Genomic DNA, 18,394 nt, shown 5'->3' on the forward strand with positions numbered 1-18,394 from the left:
TACTGCTGCAACTATAAGAACGAATTTATTCTCGATTTTTATATGTGCCCTGCATCCTTTTGGGATATCTGCTACATAAATAGATGAAAGAAAAAGTGAAAAAAAATGAGAAATTAAATAATACTTCTACTCTAGAAGACCCCAGCTTCCTTTTGGGATATCTGCTACATAAATAGATGAAAGAAAAAGTGAAAAAAATAAAATGAGAAATTAAATAATACTTGTACTCTAGAAGACCCCAGCTTCCTTTTCGGATATCTGCTACATAAGTAGATGAAGGAAAAAGTGAAAAAATAAGATGAGAAAAATAATACTTGTACTCTAGAAGACCCCAGCTTTCTTTTGGGATATCTGCTACATAAGTAGATGAAGGAAAAAGTGAAAAAAATAAGATGAGAAATTAAATAATACTTGTACTCTAGAAGACCCCAGCTTCCTTTTGGGATATCTGCTACATAAGTAGATGAAAGAAAAACTGAAAAAAATAAGATGAGAAAAATAATACTTGTACTCTAGAAGACCCCAGCTTCCTTTTGGGATATCTGCTACATATGTAAATGAAAGAAGAAGTGAAAAAAATAAGATGAGAAATTAAATAATACTTGTACCCTAGAAGACCCCAGCTTCCTTTTGGGATATCTGCTACATAAGTAGATGAAAGAAAAAGTGAAAAAATAAGATAAGAAAAATAATATTTGTACTCTAGAAGACCCCAGCTTCCTTTTGGGATATCTGCTACATAAGTAGATGAAAGAAAAAGTGAAGAAAACAAGATGAGAAATTAAATAATACTTGTACTCTAGAAGACCCCAGCTTCCTTTTGGGATATCTGCTACATAAGTAGATGAAGGAAAAAGTGAAAAAATAAGATAAGAAAAATAATATTTGTACTCTAGAAGACCCCAGCTTCCTTTTGGGATATCTGCTACATAAGTAGATGAAAGAAAAAGTGAAGAAAACAAGATGAGAAATTAAATAATACTTGTACTCTAGAAGACCCCTGCTTCCTTTTGGGATATCTGCTACATAAGTAGATGAAGGAAAAAGTGAAAAAAATAAGATGAGAAATTAAATAATACTTGTACTCTAGATGACCCCAGCTTCCATTTGGGATATCTGCTACATATGTAGATGAAAGAAAAAGTGAAAAAAATAAGATGAGAAATTAAATAATACTTGTACTCAAGAAGGCCCCAGCTTCCTTTTGGGATATCTGCTACATAAGTAGATGAAAGAAAAAGTGAAAAAAATAAGATTAGAAATTAAATAACACTTGTACTCTAGAAGACCCCAGCTTCCTTTTGGGATATCTGCTACACAAGTAGATGAAAGAAAAAGTGAAAAAATAAGATGAGAAATTAAATAATACTTGTACTCTAGAAGACCCCAGCTTCCTTTTGGGATATCTGCTACATAAGTAGATGAAAGAAAAAGTGGGAAAAAATAAGATGAGAAATTAAATAATACTTGTACTCTAGCAGCACCCCAGCTTTCTTTTGGGATATCTGCTATATAAGTAGATGAAAGAAAAAGTGAAAAAAATAAGATGAGAAATTGAATAATACTTGTACTCTAGAAGACCCCAGCTTCCTTTTGGGATATCTGCTACATAAGTAGATGAAAGAAAAAGTGAAGAAAACAAGATAAGAAATTAAATAATACTTGTACTCTAGAAGACCCCAGCTTCCTTTTGGGATATCTGCTACATAAGTAGATGAAGGAAAAATTGAAAAAAATAAGATGAGAAATTAAATAATACTTGTACTCTAGAAGACCCCAGCTTCCATTTGGGATATCTGCTACATATGTAGATGAAAGAAAAAGTGAAAAAAATAAGATGAGAAATTAAATAATACTTGTACTCAAGAAGGCCCCAGCTTCCTTCTGGGATATCTGCTACATAAGTAGATGAAAGAAAAAGTGAAAAAAATAAGATTAGAAATTAAATAACACTTGTATTCTAGAAGACTCCTGCTTCCTTTTGGGATATCTGCTACACAAGTAGATGAAAGAAAAAGTGAAAAAATAAGATGAGAAATTAAATAATACTTGTACTCTAGAAGACCCCAGCTTCCTTTTGGGATATCTGCTACATAAGTAGATGAAAGAAAAAGTGGGAAAAAATAAGATGAGAAATTAAATAATACTTGTACTCTAGCAGCACCCCAGCTTTCTTTTGGGATATCTGCTATATAAGTAGATGAAAGAAAAAGTGAAAAAAATAAGATGAGAAATTGAATAATACTTGTACTCTAGAAGACCCCAGCTTTCTTTTGGGATATCTGCTACATATGTAGATGAAAGAAAAAGTGAAAAAAATAAGATGAGAAATTAAATAGTACTTGTACTCTAGAAGACCCCAGCTTCCTTTTGGGATATCTGCTACATAAGTAGATGAAAGAAAAAGTGAAAAAAAGATGAAAATTAAATAATACTTGTACTCTAGAAGACCCCAGCTTCCTTTTGGGATATCTGCTACATATGTAGATGAAAGAAAAAGTGAAGAAAACAAGATGAGAAATTAAATAATACTTGTACTCTAGAAGACCCCAGCTTCCTTTTGGGATATCTGCTACATATGTAGATGAAAGAAAAAGTGAAAAAAATAAGATGAGAAATTAAATAATACTTATACTGTAGAAGACCCCAGCTTCCTTTTGGGATATCTGCTACATAATTAGATGAAAGAAAAAGTGAAAAAAAGATGAAAATTAAATAATACTTGTACTCTAGAAGACCCCAGCTTCCTTTTGGGATATCTGCTACATATGTAGATGAAAGAAAAAGTGAAAAATAATAAGATGAGAAATTAAATAATACTTGTACTCTAGAAGACCCCAGCTTCCTTTTGGGATATCTGCTACATATGTAGATGAAAGAAAAAGTGAAAAAATAAGATGAGAAATTAAATAATACTTGTACTCTAGAAGACCCCAGCTTCCTTTTGGGATATCTGCTACATAAGTAGATGAAAGAAAAAGTGAAAAAAATAAGATGAAAATTAAATAATACTTGTACTCTAGAAGACCCCAGCTTCCTTTTGGTATATCTGCTACATATATAGATGAAAGAAAAAGTGAAAAAAAATAAGATGAGAAATTAAATAATACTTGTACTCTAGAAGACCCCAGCTTCCTTTTGGGATATCTGCTACATATGTAGATGAAAGAAAAAGTGAAAAATAATAAGATGAGAAATTAAATAATACTTGTACTCTAGAAGACCCCAGCTTCCTTCTGGGATATCTGCTACATAAGTAGATGAAAGAAAAAGTGAAAAAAATAAGATGAAAATTAAATAATACTTGTACTCTAGAAGACCCCAGCTACCTTTTGGGATATCTGCTACATAAGTAGATGAAAGAAAAAGTGAAAAAAATAAGATGAGAAATTAAATAATACTTGTACTCAAGAAGACCCCAGCTTCCTTTTGGGATATCTGCTACATGAGTAGATGAAAGAAAAAGTGAAAAAATAAGGTGAAAAATTAAATAATACTTGTACTCTAGAAGACCCCAGCTTCCTTTTGGGATATCTGCTACATAAGTAGATGAAAGAAAAAGTGAAAAAAATAAGATGAGAAATTAAATAATACTTGTACTCTAGAAGACCCCAGCTTTCTTTTGGGATATCTGCTACATAAGTAGATGAAAGAAAAAGTGAAAAAATAAGATCAGAAATTAAATAATACTTGTATTCTAGAAGACCCCAGCTTTCTTTTGGGATATCTGCTACATAAGTAGATGAAAGAAAAAGTGAAAAAAATAAGGTGAAAAATTAAATAATACTTGTACTTTAGAAGACCCCAGCTTCCTTTTGGGATATCTGCTACATAAGTAGATGAAAGAAAAAGTGAAAAAAATAAGATGAAAAATTAAATAATACTTGTACTCTAGAAGATCCCAGCTTCCTTTTGGTATATCTGCTACATAAGTAGATGAAAGAAAAAGTGAGAAAAATAAGATGAGAAATTAAATAATACTTGTACTCTAGAAGACCCCAGCTTGGTAAATAACGTTGACGATTTAGGCTTGGTGAGTTTAGGGTTATTCTTCTTTATTTATATTATTCTTTATTTATATTATTCTTTATTTATATTATTCTTTATTTATATGTATCAATATTCTTCTTTATGAATGAATGATGGTGTAACCATTAATTTATTTTTCATTGTGAGATAGTTACGTTGCAGTTTCATTTCAACTTTGCTTGTTCAGATTTAGATTTCGTCTTCTTTCTTATTTTCCATTTCCACATGCTAAACACCACTTTCATATGCGTCTTCGTGGTATTTCGAATAAAATCCAATCTCTCTGTCAAACAATCAAAAGGAATGATTTATATATACTATAATGCAGGCTAATGATTATGTTTATTTGAAATAGAAATAAAATCATCTGAATCATGCTCGTGAAGTTAATCGGAATAAAAGCCACTTCATCAGTAAAATACAATTTCAATTTTTCATAATAGTAGAATTTATTTACTCCTACTAGAGCTTAGAAGTTCATAATATTGACAAAACGGTTTCTTCTTTTTTTTTTTGTTTTAGTAATATCGTAACTGACTTCACACACGTAACTCATTTCCGCTTTTAGTACTCTGAAAAGTTGCAATACAACTCCTGTGCTGTTATGCAACCAAAATCACGCTAAAGAATGTGCGGTTGCCTGTAACCATGTTACATACCGTAATTAACCCAGCGTTGGGTCTAGGATGTTTCGGTGTAGGGCGTTTTGGTGTAGGATGTTTCGGTGTAGGATGTTTCGATGTAGGACGTTTAGGTGTACGGATTTTTCGGTGTACAGACGTTACGGTGTAAGGACGTTTCGGTGTAAGGACACTTGGCTGTAAAGGACGTTTCGGTGTATAGCCTAATATTTGATTGCATTAATCATATGCTTGTAATGAACAGTCATGAAGTGTCATAGTGTAGCCACTCTGCAATAGTGTAAACTGATTAACATTGTTATTGAGTCTCATTGTTATTGCTCAATTTCTTCGTAACATTGGCGTATTTTTTTCGTTTTTCTGACTTCATGTCCGCCAATTAACTTATTTGTTCCATTTGAACAGCACTAACAAGGACACTTACGGAAGTGTAATTTATTGATTTGAATGAAACTTTGCATACTTGGAGAATATCAAAAAATAATCGTCACGTAGTTTTTTAGTTTGGTAATGGTGCGGGTTTAAGGGGAGAAACCACCCTTTGAACGTTAGAGGTGGCCTCCAAGCATAAACAGAAAATAATTATTAAAATAGAAGATTAAATGATACAGCCAGCTTACTGCCAAGGGGTTTCAGGACAGGTGATTCAGAACCTGACGTTAAAATTACAAAATTCAAATTGGCGGATCCAATTCGATGATTACAATTACAAATAGTCTTCTGGTTTGAAATGTTCTGCAGTTAGCCAAGAACACTTATAATTGGCAGGGACTACTAAGAGAAGGTACAGACTGATTTGAACCCCTTTCTGTACTTATTTTAACAGGACGTTTGAATAAATCTATAGCCCAAAAAGTTAGAAGCCAGTGCCAATGCATTTGTCGCGAATGTGAAGCAACACGTGTTATTGGAGAAGAAAATATTTATAATTTGATCAATACGGTTTAATTTGGAAATGCAGACGGGACGTACTGTAGTGTTTACATGGATACAAACAGTAGAAAGTGTGACACAGTCAGTAAATTCTATGACTCGTAGCTACATCATACATCCTTTAATTTCTGCAAATAGTGTTTTGTTATCACCACTGTTCATTGTTTTGTAGGAAAACAATGGAACATTTGCTCTTATAGTCCAACACAACCTCTTTAAATTTGAAAATATCCTTGTGAAAGCGTCAAATCCGGGACAATTAACATCAAGTTGTGTGAGATCATGGTTCCAAGAGATTTTGCTTCAAGCGTCTAATGCAAAGTCCATTTTGTTATTAGCTTCGTGGAGTGGTCACAATTCATCAATTTTGAACCTATTTTAAGAACAAAAGAGTAACTCATAATTGAAACCATTTCTGCAGGAACAACTGGTAGGATTCAGCCTCTTCTTGTCTTCTTTAGGCAGTTAAAAATTTTCTTGAGACTTTTTTTCTGACACTGTCCTCTACAATTATAACATGAATTTATATCTCCGTAATAATATAATTAAGATCCCAACACAGATTCATAATTAGTTTTCTTCTCCTAGATTTGCTAATCGTATTGGGTCTGCATGATATAAAAGCGGTTATTTGGAAGAAAAACCACCTGTGTTTGAAAATTTCCTTTCAAAGATTGTGCAGTATTTTGCGATTTGTGCACAGTTATTGGCGTAATAAGGTGTGTGTGGTGTACACAATGTTTATGCATCACACATTTTTTTACTATATATCATTACCATAAAACGTTTTCTCAATCAATTCATAATTATAACATTTGAGGATATAAGAAGGTCTGACATAGAGTGAAGCGAGGGGACTCACTATAAATAAGTAACCCCTCTCAATTACAGCAGCATTTAATTTTTATTTTATTTATTAATTTATATTTTCTACTTCATGAATTTATTTCTCCTTAACGAATAATTTTCAATTTGAAGAGTGGGCGTTTCGGTGAAAACATTGGAACTTTTACACCGAACCAGCCTCACACCTAAACGTCCTTACACCGAGACATCCGTACACCGAAACGTCCTACACCGAAACGCCCTGCACCAAAACGTCCTACACCGAAACAGCCGTATCCCTCCAGCATTCGTTGAGGTGTGTCATAGCCTAGCTCCCAAGATCATACGTTATATAAGATCCTGAAGAAATTTACATGGAATCATCGGGAAGGTAAATCTTCTAAACAACGCTAGAACATCAAAATCTGTGCGCACACACACACACACACATACATACATACATATATATATATATATATATATATATATATATATATATATGAGTTGAGAAGTGCACAGCTGAAGATGGTACTTACAGTTCAGCAGAGGGTTCCTTATTGAAAATTGGTAAGTTGTTTGCTCATGAATTTCATGGTATCAAAGTGTGAGCAAAGAGTGCAATGCAACGATCAGACAGAAAATGGAGTCAGAGAGGACCTGTTTTAAACAAGGCAGAAAGCGTTCCAAAAAACGTTCCAAATTGTGGTCATTTACATTCATGTGGTCATTTAAGGGATACATGGTAGTCATTTTCAACATCTGCTATAAGCAGGTTAGCGAACTATTTCCTTTCCTATGCTGTGTTTCTTTTTACCCTGGAACTCTGTTCTCCGGGCCGCTTTTATTTGCCCCACCCTATATATATACATATATATAAACAGGTTGAATTGAAGTCGGTTAAAATACTTTTTAAACGATTAAAACAGTAAACAAAATTAGTTAACGTAAATACAATATTGTAGTATATGTAGGACCTAAATAATAATGAATGATAGTGTCTCTCGTAGATTATAATTCTCTTACTTAATGTCCCTGAATCTGAAGTATTCAATAAATTAACTTCATATAGCCTAACACCAGTAGTCCTGCATCTATAGACTTCATTGGGAATCTTTCCCTGAAAGAATGTGTGGCCCAGTAAATGTATAGCTAGCATCTAGGCTAGGATATCTAAAAAAATCGTAACTAATGAAGAAAATATCAAATATTGTAAACAAGTATATACATTTAAAATGGAATTACAATATTAAGTATCTTACTAAAGTTTTTTTAATCATATATATATATATATATATATATATATATATATATATATATATATATATATATGACGATACTTGAATTTCATCACTCTTTATTATATCTTTATTTGTATTTGTGGGCAGAAGTACTTTTAAATTATTATGCACAAGCTGCTCAAGAAAGAAAGAAGAAGAATATAGAGAAAAATATATATCGATATAATTTCCTTTCTAGTTGTCATAGCAAAGAGAAATAAATATATCATAATTGAGGATCCATCTTGTGTAAGCTACATGCACAATTTTTAAGAAGCGTATTTGTTTAATATTTTACGTGTAATAATAAACGGTAGTATCTAGATGCAGTGTGTAGATTGTTTTATGATGGTTTTTCGTAGCCTTGTAGCTACATAAATATATACGAACTGTGAGGACCCATATGATTTCGTCGTTTTATATAATTTGGTGGTTCTCGCCTCAGGATTGCTGTTATTATTTATGTATATATATATATATATATATATATATATATATATATATATATATATATATATATATATATATATATATATATATATATATATATGTATGTATGTATGTATGTATGTATATGTATAAGTATATTGTAGTGGATTAGTGCACTTTTATCTGTTTCTGAAGTTGGTAACACTGATTTTTTTCAAGAGTATACCCTCATAGAGTAAACAAATGTCTTTTGAAAGATCGTCTGCGTAATTTGGACATTATATTACTATCTTTAAAAAAAAATGTTCAAATTTTCTTTGCTTCAAGATGTAAAGAGTAGTATTTTCATGATTATAAATTAAAAGAAATTATATAACCTGCTCTCCGAATACGGAGAGTACTTCATAATCTTTCAGGAAATTTTGTAGCCAGATTCTTCTCATCTTCAGAATACAAGAACGATCTGCATACATTGTTTTTCACCTTATGAGACTTGCTCAAAGTGTTCATGTTAAATCTGCGGAAGATCTTTATTGAGTTTGGATCCAATATTAAACTTGACATCCTCTTACATAGTATGGATTAAAAAGGATGTTTAGATTAGTAGTAAAGATATGCCAAGTAAGCACACGCTGAAACATTCTTTCATTCTGTGCTCTCATATATTTCTAGAGTCAAATAAAAGTTACATCATTCAATAGAATAGATTTAGCTCTACTATAACAGAAAAAGAGTAATAACAGACTATCCTTTTAGATCTTCTCTAAGAACTTAAACGATATACTAAAGACACATTTTGTTATTACGTTAAATTCATTAATATGTCGAATATTGTACACACAACTTAACAAATGTAATATTTATTGGGCATGCGCTGAACAAAAATTATAGTTTGGATTTTCAAGCAGGTGGACAGATTGAAACTCGACTTTCCTTTAGCATTTAGTTAAAATATATTGTCTAAGTAAGGGATCATTCAATATTTCTCAGTATTGCAATGTAATACTGTTGTTATTAACTTTAACCTTTGGAGTTTCAAAAGTGATACATTGATAATGAAAATTGAATTAATTTTTCAGATTTATGTCCCATGAATTCGCCCTTTAGAGATGTTATCCATCATAAATTCGCATGGCCAGGAACCGAATAAGGGCCTCCTTCGTATCAGAGAGAGCGATGCATCACTGAGACAACATGCACCTCAATAAAGTGATAATAATATTACAGTTGGAATACTGGAGCCAGAAGACGGGATTATTAGCAGACAAAACACACACATACTAAGTTGTTTCTTTTAAGTTAAAAAAAATACCAGATGCCCATATTTACTAAGTTCCTAACATGTGCTTAATTATTTAGTTTCTATCATAAAAGAAATAATAACTTTATTATCTTATCAAATGATTAACGAGAATTCCTATAGTGAGGTTGAATCCACCCTCCTTTGGAGTTAAATGATGGAGACATTCCTTTTTGAAACATTTGTGAGACTTGATTGAGTGAGTATAGTTCCTTACTCGTTTGATGATGAATGGTGAAAACACGCTCTACTTGTATATATATAGGCGTCAAATATGTAACAATCTAGCCACAGAAAACGAAAGTAAATAACATGGAAACGTCTGACGTGTCGTACGCCAGAACTCACAGACATAGATATTTAAAACAGGCGAAAGTATAACTTTGATTTATGCACATAAGAGAAAATTGATGTAACATGTGACTAGAAGACAACATGACTATATCAAACGAAATGCTTACATGCACAAAACCAATAATCAAGAATTTAAAAAAAAATTATCGAAAGGGAGTGTTTTGTCACATTTACAATTCTTACCGGAAACTTAATACGTTTAAATGTATATTTAGAAGCGTGTGAAAAATCTTTAGCTGAAAATGAATAACATTCAGGTCAGTGCATGTAGTGTACAGTTCGTGCTCTGCTTCTGTGTTTTATTTTTTAAATGAAAAGCCAATGGTAATATATATTTCTGAGTTCTTTTCAAAAGTACATTTTGTTTCTTTAACTTAGTTCGGTTAGGTGAAGCTATTAAGCCATTGGAACTGGTTGGGGCAATGAGAAGAAACTTTATCAGATGAGGGAAGTCTTAGAGATTATAGTGGCAAAAAAAAAGAGAGAAGAGTGATGGAGTGAAGATGCTACAGTTGATGGATAATTTTAATACAAAAAAAATCCTACGTAGAGACCAAGAGGTTAGCTGAAGATCGTGCTGCATGGGAATTTGTCAGTATGCGTCAAGTGACTTGCCAATAATGGTAAGATGCGATGATGACGTACGTTCTATATATAACATGTACAAGCATAACATATACAACATTACATAACAAGCATACGAGCAAGCTATGTGTACAAGTATATATAACATAGCATAAGACTCTGATTGTTGTTAATTCAAAAAATCAGATCTTTCAGAAAAGTGTTTCTTATTATTCGGCTTTGATGGAAGAGTTTGGCAACTTACACTACATCGAGTTAAAAGTCATACTTTAAATAGTTAGTCCATGCCTAATATATTCTCCGTCCTGGGAAGGGACATTAACTCGAAGCAGTACCTTGTTTTCACATTTTTTAGCTTTCTAATTAATGCAAACAAGGCTGTTATAATGTGAAGATTCTAGCTACAAAATTTGTTAAAGAGATTGGGGTACATCTTTACATAGCCATATCTTTCAGATATAAGAATATTTCAACATTGTCATCTAAAAACTACTCTATTAAATTTCTAAAATACATTTTTTACATTCTTCAAAATTTTACAAAAGAGTAAGACTTAATATTACCAGGTATAACGTAACATTTTTAGTATTAACGAAGTCTTATAATCTAAAGAGACCAAAACGAGTATTACGATTAGGGATATTTTTTTAAAAAAAAAGATAGAAAAAATAATATTGTTTGTTGTAAATTATAGTTTCGCAAACCAGCATTTCTCAAAGTGTGACCCGTGAATAAACATAGAAGTTCAAATGAAATCTTTCAGTTTTACGTCCCACGTATTGTTGGGCATTCTAAAGGAGACGATGGTGATGAGGAATGAATGAAATAGTGGAATAAATAAAGTGGGAAGAAACGAGAAAACCTCTAGAAAACCCGCGCACACGGTATTTGTAACATCAGAAAATCCACTTGGCACGAGCTGGGACCAAATCAGGGACCCTATGAACCAGAGCTGAATGTTCCACCAGTGAGCCACCGCGTCCAACAAAAATGAATTAAATAGTTCACACTATAGAATAGTTGAGAATCTTAAGGAGCCTCATCACGGCGAAATTAAATTCCCCCAATTTTACAGCGATTATGTGATACATTCAAATAGATAAATGATAGTCGAAAAGTGGAACTAGAGCTCCCTAGACAATATTATTTTACATGAGATACCGTTATCACTGATCACTTATCTGCTTTCAATTTCCAGCCATTTAGAAAACCGGAATTTATTTTCGCGTTCCTAGATGGCTGCAAACGGAAAGGAACTAGGTGACTCGTAATAACGGTATCTCATGAAAAATAATATTGTCTATGACACTCTTGTTCCACATTTTGATTATCTTTTATCTATTTGAAGATATCACATAATTACTGTAAAATTAGCGATGTTTTGGTTTCGCAGTAATTAGGCCTCTTAATTAATAGATTATTCAATTTAATAAGCAAATAATATATAATTTATAATAGCTTATATCGATGTATTACAATACACGATTTAATATTCTTGAGAATTTTGATATGTGTTTCTTCTGTAAACACTAATTTATAATTAAAGGAATTTTAATTGGTACTACATAGTTAGAAATATAAATAATACTGGTATGTTAGAAATTATGCTGAAAAAATTAAGTAAAATATCTACACTTGATTTCGTAGGCGACTGGTGTAGGGTGGTCAGTAGAGCTTTCTGACTTAACAAAAGTTGTTCCCCCTTGAAAAAACTTTAAAAAAAGCTGTTATAACTTAGTTACGTTATACAATTACAATATTATCTTTTGTCTTTTGCATTATTTTCGAGAATGTAAAATTTGCAAGTCTTAAATCTGTACGTAAACTTTTGAGACATAAACATCAAGATAAGAATACTAAAATCACTAATAAAATCGGGCTGAATAATATCATTGAATAAATACTGTACGAATGACAGATTAACAGAAAGAGAAAAGCCCATTTCAGAGTTGCCAACAGTAAGGGTGTTATTTTTTCCTTCCTGTAGACGATTTCTTGTGACGCTGGATCTCCTTGCCCCCACAGACAGTGCCCCCGTTCTGTCCGAGGCCATCGATCTCTCAGCGGCGGTAACAGAGGATGACGAAGGGACTCAGGCAGCCGCAACGCAAAGTGTTCTCGGTAAGTGGTTCAAATGGACCCTTCTTTACTTTTGCTATATATTTCTTTTTTAAGATATATCTTTGTTTTCTTTTTGGTTTAAGTTCTTTTTTCTCTCTTTCTTTTATGTAACAGGTTCTACTTACTTCTGTAGGATGAAAACTTCTTGGAACCAAATTTCTTTTCTTCCCCCGTTTAACCTTATCTTTCTCTTTTACGAGTGTTTGGTTGCCTTGTTCCATTTTATCAGTCCAGTCGAGTTCCTTTTTCCTTTTTCATCCCCTTTTCTTCTAGGGAGAAGAGCAGGAATCCAATAGTTGGCTGATGATACGATATTGGGATTCGGTCCGGCTCGGTTTTCTTTAACTTATTATTATTAGTAACAATACAATAATAATAATTACTGTAACTAGTTGAAATGCCTGTTCTTCGAATTTACAAAATAGGTTTGAGAAATATCCTAAAAGTATATTTTATTATACACTAAAAATATGGAAATTGCCCTTAGTTTCTCCTTTAGAAGAAGAGTTTTCAAAATTCTGGGGCACATGCCCATTTACTTTTTACATGTCGAAAAGGAGTTTACATCACGACTTTTATCTCCCTTCCTTGAGAGGATTTGTGTGATGCTATATTTGTGGCATTCATTTTATAAACCCTGACCCCTCATTAGAATATGTGAATTAATGTACGAAACAAGACAAAAGTCCAGCTCAGCTCACGTGATAACTACAGTAAATCCAAATTATCCGAAATAATGAATTTTGGATTCAATCAAGATATACAGAAATCTCGATTATTTGGGCAATCATAAAAAAAATATATGATGATGTGAAATAAAATTGTTTCTTATACAAGTTTTGCTTAATAAAAGTTTTGCCTCATCGATTCTACCTGCTTTTCTGTGGCGTCTTATGCTCTAACAGCCAAAGAAGAACGTAGTTAGGATTGCTGAAACGAACAATCGAAATACAAGCCTGTACTTTCGGACTATTTATCACAAACAAGGACAATGATGACCCATACAAGTGCAACTGAATTTTCCCTTGACTTTTTATAACAAAAGCCTCAACAAAATGGAAAGATCTGGTTCGAAGATCTGAGAATTCGGAAGGCAAGAAGTAATGTAGGATGTGAAATTCAAATTCAATCCAAGTCGTAGAAGTTGAAAAAGAAATCGTGGAAACAATCATAAACACCAAATTCAATTTAACTTATTATTCATTAATATTAACTTAATTATATCCTAACCTAGCATGGGAAGAATTTTCGAGGAATCAATCAATGAACACCGATTTATTATATACTGTTAATGAGTCCAAATGTCATTCAATAATAGAATATAAAAAATTATAGTATTTCTTGTTTGTCAGTCTTGTAATTCAATAGAGAAATAAAACATACCTCAAAAGAACTAAAAAACGAAAGAAAATCTGTTATTATTTCGTTGTTTGTACTGATATCACTATCTACTATTACGACGCAAAAATGTCATGAGTATCTTGATCAGTTTATGTTGAAATTCTAATGAGTGGAAAACTCGTGAATATTTAAATTGCTATACCAGTAGCCCGTGCTTATCAGTGTCTCAGAGCATAAATGTATTACTAAAGGCAATTCTAGCTACTACGCAGAGCGGACAACATTAATGACAGGAAAGTAAATGAGGATAAATGTAGAAATAATAAAATCGATGAAAATCGATTGATATACCATGTATTAAAATATAGAATATGGAAATTGTTGAAATATCGATTTCTAGAATTCTAATTAAACATTTGTTTAAACATTGGTTTCAATATTAATTTCAAGGAAATGATATATTTACAAACGGATACATGCGGATAGCATTTAAAAATGATCTTAATTTTTTAATATGTTACTATAATTATATTACAAAATAAATGGTTTTATTTCGTCATATAAGTCCGCATATTTGGCGATGCCGTTCTGTAGTGAATGACTGAAGTTTGCGTAATTGGAAAAAATGAAATGAAATCTTTGAGGTTTACGTCCCACGGTTATGCCGGGTAGGCTAAAGGAGACGGTGATGATGAGAAATGAGTGAAATGGTGGCATGAAGAAAGTGGGAGGAAACGAGAGAACCCCGAGGAAACCCACGAGCACGGTGTTTGTCCACCACAAAGTCCACACGGCGCGAGCTGGGATCGAACCAAGGACCCCACGCACTGGATGTGAACCCTCTACCACTGAGCCACTGCGCCCCCAATTTTGCTTAATTGGAGTTATTCTGTATATTCCAAATTACTTTCAAGCGGTTCAGCCGTTTTCCCGTTGATTCGATTAGGAATAAAATCACTTTCATTTTTATTTTTAGATAGAATCCAAAACCTCTTAGAACCTTACAATCTGAATCACTATGTACGAGTACTTAATATATAGTCTTTCGGATAAAATATAAAATACACTATTATAAAAAAACACAGAACATTGCTAAAATTTGCAGTTCTTCGAGGAAGTGACGAGTTTTACCTCTCATTTCTTAGCTCAACGTTCAGTGCTAGCAATAGTGGTAGTTTAGTAGCATGAGAGTTACAGAATAATTCAGAAACAAGCATAACATGAGAAGCGGGTTCACAATTTGAAAAATTAATGCAGCAAGGGAATAGGAGGAAAGAATGAAGCAGAACGTGAAATGAATGATGAAGAGATTGAGGTTGCTTGAAACGGGGAGAGGATGCAGAAAGAAGGAACAAATAAACATTTCATTTTCCTAGAGCAGCATGAAATATATAGTCTAGATTAAATTAATGGCTTTTTTGAGTAATGAGGAACACACAGATCTGAAAGCACATAGAACATAAACGTATAACAGAAACACACACACACACACAATATATATATATATATATATATATATATATATATATATATATATATATATATATATATATAAACAATGCAATGAAAATGCTTCTCTACGGCAGTCTTTTACTAATATTCAGCTACTTCATTCTACCGACTTGAAATGCATTAATTACGTCTACTACAACTTTTCTTTCAAAGCATAAAAATAGAAGCCACCGCTGTAAAGTTTCTCAGTTGTTTTTCTTAAATTAAATCGTATCATGATGCATTTATACATTCTATATAGCAAGTACTCAGGTCCGGCAATATGAAACATCTTATTGAAAAATTTTATTTTTAAAATATGCGCAATGTCTGCTGAGTCGTTTTCGAGATCTTCGAGAAAAAAAAGCTCAACATCAAGTATAAAATATACCATGCAGGTGTTTCATAAAACACTTATGTTACATCATAAGGCTATTGGTGAAACATTTAATTACGAAGTATGAAAAAATTCGGTTCATATTATGGCTCAGCCAGAAGATTTGGGACTTGCCGGTTCGGTTACGACCAATATGCGCAAGATCTCTTACAACAACTGTAATATGTAATATTTCTTTAGGCTGCCTTCGTTAATCCAAGGTCTAGGTTAACTGGGACTCGGATAATCGAGGGTATACTATTTAATTAAAAAAAAGTTTAAAGATAATATGTGAGATCGGCTTCTGAATAGAAAGAAATGGTAACACACGTGCATCCAACACGTATGTTATACTATCAAACATGAATTAAGCTATAGATGCCATGGTATGCAATAGACATAGTAAATACCCATTATCGGCTTATTAATGTAATGTTACTGGGATGTGGTTCACTTGTACAAAATCATTGTATGTCTAATAGATATGTTGTTACTTATACAATGGCATTCAATGGACATCTTATGAAGTTTTCAGATGTCAGAAAATAATCATGAAACATTGAGCTTCATTAAAGTTTATCCATGAATGAGATACTACAATACATGTGAAATCATTACGAATAATAGCAGGAAATACAAATGATCTGAGTATAGTGTTTTCTTTTTCCCTGGTAGACCACATAAACTCCTAACAAATTTCTTTTTAGTGAATTATTTATATTATATTTCTTAATTTTTCATTATTTCTTTTTATTTATACTAAGACTTTCCCATTATGTATTCTCTACTCTTGACATTACTTCATTTTTCTCCTTTCCTCTTCCTAATTTTCAAAGCTCAAAACGGACTTTTCAACAAGTGGTCTATTATTATCGGAGAAAGCTACTATAGGTTATAATTATTGGTTGTTTTCTATTTGTCTCCTTAGTCAGCAACGAGACTGCATAGAACAGGAACTTTCATTTAAAACAGGATCTTAACTATTCCACGTTAGCTAATTAGTTTACACATATGACTAACAACACTTATAATGTTCATATCCACTTTACAAGACACAGGTACATCACCGAAAGAAGTTTGAACGAGAGTGGAAGATACATCGAAATAACAGAACATATTTGGATCACCTGACATTCATTCTCTGGTTCGTTGAAGAGCTAAAAATCAGGACAACTGATACCCAACTTAAATTACAGTGTCTGCATCATCCTCCAATAACCTCAACTGCATTGAAATGCCAGCCTCTTAAACAAACCCAAGACATCTTCTAAGGACGTTGGACAAAGTTAACTCATCTTACATATTTATATTATTACTATTGTTGAAGCGCTCAAAAGAGAACTTTCGAGAACTGCTATTCAAGGAGACATGGATTTGTATATGCCTGATTTTCTAAAAAGGAAAACAAAGAACTCGTTTCATATTTCAAAATTTGATTAAATCTTTTTTGTTCTTCTGAATCATGCCTGTTGCTTGAACTTGAGATTATAAAAATGACACCAACTAGGATGGATAATTGTACATGCCGGTAGTTATACAGCCAGATCACAATAACTTGATTGAGAAGATGAAATCAATGGAAATTAATAATTTATCTGAAGATTAAATATTATATTCCAATCTATTTTCAATAGTTTGTTCATATTAAATAATTTGTACTACTATATTCATTAAACTGTATAATGGCTGGTAGTAGTATACACACTTACTTGGAAAATATATACACTTACTTTGCACCATTCACAAAAAACTTGAAATAGCTATATTTCTCCGTGAACAGCTTTCTATCGACATATGACTTTAACTTACGGCCCAATTACCAAATTATGAATTCTTTGTCCGTTACAACTCTCAACGCCCTTTCTTCTGCTTGCAATCTGATCCCACGCAAAGTTACCTATCGCACGGTCTCTCCTACTTTATCTTGTATTTACTGTATTTATATATATATAAAGGGTGTTTTTATTTAAGAGGAGGAGAACTTTAAAGTGCTAACACTGTTTTCTCTGATAGCTGATATTACAGTTCTTCGTTGTTTGACAATAGTTTGGTTTGGTAATTCATCATGAAGAGACTTACAGCGAGCAACGTTTGCAAATTGTGCAAATTTATTTTAAAAACCATGGTTCAATTTGACAAACTCGTCGGGCATTACGTGTATTTTACTGTGCTCATAACCGTCCATCAGAGCTATTAATTCGATAAACTATGGATCGCTTTTGCAATATGTTTACTCTAAACGATAATACATCACGTAAGATGTCATACAGTGCCGACACAACAGGCGATTGGTGGTGTGCACCGTAGTGCTGGTCAGAACGTTACAGTCAACGGTGAGCGCTACAGAAACATGTTTACTTTGTCGGGTCTCAATTAAAATATATGTTGCAGACAAATGTTTTCAGTAGGACGGCGCAACGGGCCACACAGCGCGCGACACAATAAAGTTACTGAAAGAAACATTTAACGAGCGATTAATTTCACGAAATTGATCTTCTAACTGGCCACCTCGTTCGTGCGATTTGATGTCGTTAGATTATTTTCTCTGGGGATATGTAAAATCGCATGTCTACGCCAAGAAACCACAAACAATTGAGCACTTGGAAACCAACATTCGACGCGTTATTGCTGAAATACTGCCTGATGTACTACGAAGTGTGTATGAAAATTGGATTTGCCGATTACGCCATGC

At 32.7% G+C, this 18,394-nt stretch overlaps 1 protein-coding gene across 1 annotated transcript in view; it reads left to right on the forward strand.

Moving 5' to 3' along the window:
* The first annotated feature begins 6,802 nt into the window (after nucleotides 1-6,802).
* LOC145671500 (uncharacterized) overlaps nucleotides 6,803-18,394 on the forward strand; it is a 136,225-nt gene continuing 124,633 nt past the window's right edge. Inside the window, exons 1-2 of the mRNA XM_081740689.1 lie at nucleotides 6,803-6,819; nucleotides 12,292-12,494. Of these exons, the coding sequence (XP_081596815.1) occupies nucleotides 6,803-6,819; nucleotides 12,292-12,494 (220 nt within the window). The remainder of the gene's footprint in view (nucleotides 6,820-12,291; nucleotides 12,495-18,394) is intronic.

This window comes from Thermobia domestica, chromosome 15 (genome assembly GCF_964235325.1).
Source record: "Thermobia domestica chromosome 15, izTheDome1.hap1.1, whole genome shotgun sequence".
Taxonomy (NCBI): Eukaryota; Metazoa; Arthropoda; class Insecta; order Zygentoma; family Lepismatidae; genus Thermobia; species Thermobia domestica.